Below are 5,567 nucleotides of genomic sequence, written 5' to 3' on the forward strand. Positions count from 1 at the left end.
AAAAAAAAAAAAAAAAAAAAAAAAAAAAAAAAAAAAAAAAAAAAAAAAAGGTAGGTTTTGTGGCTCCTTGGAATCATATGCTGAAAACAGTATTTTGTGTTAATTTTTTTGCTGTGCAGATCAATATATTTCTCAGAGCCAGATATCTGATCTTGGTCTCTTGAGATTTTCTGTCTTCTAAAGGACCAAACAAAAAAAATACTTTCAATGGTATGCCACAATGGTAAAGGCATGTTGATGGAGATGTTGTTACAGTTGTTGAGAATTTTTTTTGTTTTCATGCGAATCATTAAGAAGAGTCAGCAGCTTGGTTGTGAGATACTTAAAAATAACTTGGGTATGAGGATTTTTATAAAAAAATATGACTAAAGATATGCTTATGATTTTTGAACTACTAATTATCAAGGTAAAAATATTAAATTGAATATTTTTATGGTTTTAGTGAGTGTCCACTAAATGGAAAATTGTATCTGCTGTTACATACAGCAGATGTTTGTTTCTCCTGTTACATACAACTGTTAAAGCAAGAAATTAAAATGGCATTGAAATTGAAATGGCACTGAAATTTTATCTCTCATATCCTAGGAAGTGAAACTTAATTTTTTTTATTCCTGATGGAAAATACAGTTCTAATTTTAATCCTTTGGTTTTCAGAATCCACCATTTTGGATGCTACAATTTTGCTAAAATCAAGTTATAATCTCTGTGAGAAAAATGTAAATACAAAAGATATAGAATCAGACAATATCTCAAATKATAAGGGACCCATAAGAGTTATAAAGTAAATAACTAAATATTAAAAAAAGGAATAAGCTATTATCTTTTTATCAGGATGTGCTTTTGAAGTGGATTAAAAAAAAAGAATGGACTAATATAGAGTATCTTTCAGACATCTATAAGGGATTTTTTTTTTTTTATTTTATTTGGAAACAGCTGAATAATTAGCATCTGATGGCCAGGGGTAATTAGGCCATTATAAATGATCACAAAAAACGTTTTGTTTTCTTGGAAGAAAACAAAAGAAACAAGGGAGAAGAGAACAAGGTGGCATTTTGTGTAATCTGAATACACACACAGTATGCTATGAATACCTGTGAAACCACAGTGGGATTTATGCTTGTGTGGCAGTTGAAAAGGGTGGGGTTTTTCCCACTGCACTATTTTAAAAGAGGTAAGAACTTTGACCAGCTATACTGATGATGCAACTGAAAATCCAAATGCCTTTTTGCTTTGGCTACATCTTTGGGCCATCAGGTTTASATTTCAAGCAGTTCTCTTTTGTGTATCATAAAGTTTTGAAACAAAGGTATTTTTTTTTGAAAGTGTTGTACTAGAGACTTGCTAGAAAACTGTCTGTAGATTGGTATTAAAATATTCTGTGTTTGGATCTATTGCTTTCCCTATTCACTTCATTTTGTTTTTATTCCAAATGGTGCTAAAATCCATTTCAGTGTGACRTGCAACATATTTTAAGGGCATATACAAGGAAAAAAAAAAGTGAATTAGGAAAATATTTTCATAAGAAATTTTAATGCCATAAGGAAAACAACTTTCCTTGTTTAGGAGGAAAAAAGTAAACAAACTRAAAACTCTCTTTTTGTGTTTCCTTCTCTCCAGCACTTTGGAAAACGGTGGGCAGCCATCTGTAGATGGACRGAAGAGCGATGGGTCCTTCTGCAGGATATTCTTCGTAAATGGCAGCATTTTGCAGAAGAGCAGGTGCRTAGCTTTTTAAGCTATAAATTGTARTGTTCTTCAAAATAWTATAGRAAATATAATTATATATMAWATATATAGGAAARGCCTGACTGTTGCTTTTTCTCTCCAATTTCAGTGCCTTTTTGATGCATGGCTTACTGAGAAAGAGGATGCTGTGAGCAAAATTCATACAACTGGCTTTGGAGATCAAAACGAAATGCTGACCAATCTAAGCAAATTAGCTGTATGTATTTTCCATTCTTCTATTTTATGTTCCACTTTTCGAATCTGAGTCTTAGTGCACATGGCTTTATCCCACTCTCAGACCCCTTGGTTGAACAGAACATCTTTGGATGTTTCAGACTTTGGGACTGGGCATTGCCTCCTGTGGATGGGATAGGTTGGCTCACAGTCTTGCTGATAAAGGCAGAACCAGTAGATAGAGGTGTTTTTCTTGATTGCATCTTCAGTGAAAAGTTCATGAAATAAAATAGTATTTGTGTGTCATAAAACAACGTATATTTTAATGCTGCAAGTTTCTTCATTGCTGCTGTTGGTTTATATATTGTGTGTRAGACTGAGTATCTATACATTTGTGCAAAGGCATATGCATGTAAGTACTTATCATACAGAAAAACCTCTTATGTTTTCCTTGAACTTGAAAGAGATGAAGGCTCAGAATTTATGAAATGTTGAAATTAATATTAMTTTACAAGCATACCTCAGCAACAGAAATGTATTTACATGTCGCTGCTGGCCAAACAGCGACAGAAAAGAATAGATACAAAACACACAAAAAGTGGGTGAAAAAACAGAAAGATTGTGGGACAAGCCTCTTTTATCCACTTTAGCAACCAGAGTATACATTTGTGTCAAACATACATTGGTCAAGAGACAGACTAATTGTTTAATTAGTAATCAGAACATAATTGGTGAGTTTGCAAAAGTTACAGTATTAGTAATGCTTATAATTTTCAGCCACCTGCATTATCAATTCTGCATTCCAATCTGCTTTTCTCAAGGATGCAGCATTCCTCCTCCATGTAGGCTGTTAACATCCCTTTCTTTTCCCAGGCCTCAGTCATACACAATAATTGGCTGRGTTTCAGAATCAGGGCTTGTGGGGCCCTTTTCCCCCACACTTACATGTACAAAATGCTCCCTTTTCAGCACCTCCTCCACCACACTCTTCACCAAATATTCTACCATGCATGGTCTTTGTGGAGGGAGCACAGGTCTGGCTGTGCCTGTAGAGGTGAAAAACTTGCTGCAGCCTAGAATTTCTGGTGRTTTTACAGCAGTAGGACCTTTGTAAAGAAAATTATATGGTATTTTGATGTGTAATGATGACTGACTGTGCATTTTGAGGAAAGGAGACAGTCATGTTTATGCTTTTGGTAAAATAGATAAATTGCTTTATTAGAAGAAAAATTGGTAATCTCTTCAGGCATGAGCAATTCTCTATTATTAATTAGCTATTATTAATTATTAAGTAATAGTAAATGTTATGACATATCAATCAAAAATTATCTGTTGCTCAATTATTATTTATTACTGGTTATACATATCTTGGTTATATATATATAAGACAGCCTTAGATTTTTAAAAACTAATTTAGGATTTTTGTYCTTCTCATCATTCTGTATTAAAAGCAGAAACATTCAGACTTGGATGCCAAGATGTTTAAGTAACTGTGATATTTCTAAAATTTGCTCCATTTTATCCTCACATGTACAAGTGTATAATGTTCAAAAAAACAAACTTACAGGCTGATTATTTAGTCCTACTGTATCTGATCCAGATATATTAGTAGATGTACCTTTGATTCGTAGAATTCCTAAGTAGTTAATGTAACAACAAAAAGATTGATTTTTAGCATATTCATGAGACACTGTAATTATTACACTGCCACAGGTTTTTTTCTTCTCTCCCTCCTGTTTCCTTCTGCAACTCTTTAGGGGTTAATAAAAATATACATTTAGAAGTACAGACTTGGATTTTGATTAAAGATTACTTTGGATTAAGTTTTTACAACTTAATTCTTAGTAACTTTGTAACAACTTTGTAAWGGAAGGGCAAACATACAATATATTYRGAAATTCTGKCAATCTRACRTGGTSAATCTTGAAKCTGMCTTCAARCCAGGCTTTTRAAGCATAATGGATTAAAGACAACTCAGGGTGCTTTAGAGTACCTTCATGAAGAAAAATGTATTACAAGAAATTCAAATCTATTCTAAAAAATTTTGATTAGAGGTTGCTAGAGGACAAAGGTACCAAGCATTGACATCTTTGTTAAGTAGCAGACCATTAATGGTTTCCAAGTGTTGAGAAGAGAGCCAGTTTGGATGCCTGTCAGAATTGCTTGAAAATACGATTTTCAGGAGACATGTAAGTAGTGTTTTCATAAGTTTCATTCATGAAATAACTATGAACTCTCATGAAGTTAAAAATATACTGCCAGTTTAAATTGTTAAGCATTATTGTCATGAAATAATTGTGGTCTTTCATGAAACAGAGTGAACAACATAAAATGGTAAATAAAGTGATTTTTCATTGTCCTGAACCTCAGAAAGAATCGTGGCATCCTTAACAGAACAAGTGGACTTTATTAATTGCAACTWAATCTTCTTTACACATAAATAATTTTGTTCTTTTTAGAAACATGATTTGTAATGAAATAGTTTAGGTATTTGAATGTTGATGGTATGCAAGAAGAATGCTGCCTCTTCAGTGTCTTTGATTCGCAGCAGAAAAACTGCTTTTACTTTTGGAATTTTACTTTTGGAATTCCTCCATYAGGTTTTAGACCTAGTAGCAGTCATTTCCAAATTCCAGTCAGTATGTGTTTTTACATTCACACAATGCCAAATTACCARAAGTTTGGTTCATGAAGATTTACTATTTTAATCTTGTCTGAACCACGGGGAATTTGTATTAATACATCAGCCACATGATACCTTTTTTTGCAAGGAATATATTCTCCAACTTTTGGACTGGCTTTTAGAAATAAGGAAAAATGGTATCATGCTGTCCTGACCCTGACATGCACATCATGCCTGTCTTTTGGCGTATTTTATTTTGGACTTAGATGTGTGTTTGAATGCAGTAGAGAAGGAACTGTCACCAAGAATCACTCTTATAATTAGGCMTGAATTCTAAAAGTGAGTTTGTGAGGGAATAAAAATAGATCTTTTTCACTTATATTCTTAACAATATGATAGTTTGGTCCCTCAGTCGTCCTATCATTTCCAACAAGAAATTGCAGCATTAGTTGTTCCTGTTAGACTTTAAGAATATTAGGTTTGATATTGTGGTATGGCATGAGAGCTTTCAGCCTGTGCTTTTTGCCTCTCTTTTACCTGGAATTTGGCAAGATTAGTGTCTTGTTCTTCAGCCAATCTTTTAAGCCTGAAGGAAATTTCTGAAGGTAATTTATTAAACCATTTAGCCCTGTGACTGTTGATTTGAAATCAACAGTCCACCTACAAATCCCTCAGCATTCTAAAGTGACTGACATGARATAGTTCTGTTGAGATACTCTTCACAGTAGGAAAAAACTTGACTTTTATCAYATTAATGTCCACAGACTGGARCCTWCTCCAGTGTGGGCTCTCCACAGGGTCACAGCTTCCTTCAGAGCACATCTGCCTGTTCTGGTGTGGGGTTCTCCGCAGGCTGCAGTTTATTTCCAAAGATTTATTCAGTATTTGTATGGGAAAATTTATCTTCCATGTCATGAACTCTCTTCTGGGATTTTCCTAGTTTAATGGTCAGAAAAACTGTTTAGCAGACAGGTGCTCCAGTTCTTGAAATGATTCCTCAACACAACTTGAGTTTTTGTTTGTTTGTGGGTTTTTTTTTTTTTTT

The 5,567-nt window shown here is 33.7% G+C and overlaps 1 protein-coding gene across 1 annotated transcript in view; it reads left to right on the top strand.

Annotated features, from left to right (window-relative positions):
* LOC130584614 (dystrophin) overlaps nucleotides 1-5,567 on the top strand; it is a gene marked incomplete at its 5' end in the record, with an annotated part of 165,056 nt that overhangs the window by 9,695 nt on the left and 149,794 nt on the right. Inside the window, 2 exons of the mRNA XM_057384700.1 lie at nucleotides 1,618-1,719; nucleotides 1,835-1,942. Of these exons, the coding sequence (XP_057240683.1) occupies nucleotides 1,618-1,719; nucleotides 1,835-1,942 (210 nt within the window). The remainder of the gene's footprint in view (nucleotides 1-1,617; nucleotides 1,720-1,834; nucleotides 1,943-5,567) is intronic.

The sequence above is a fragment of the Malurus melanocephalus genome, unplaced genomic scaffold (assembly GCF_030028575.1).
Source record: "Malurus melanocephalus ecotype Western Australia unplaced genomic scaffold, MMel_1.1 scaffold_737, whole genome shotgun sequence".
Classification (NCBI taxonomy): domain Eukaryota; kingdom Metazoa; phylum Chordata; class Aves; order Passeriformes; family Maluridae; genus Malurus; species Malurus melanocephalus.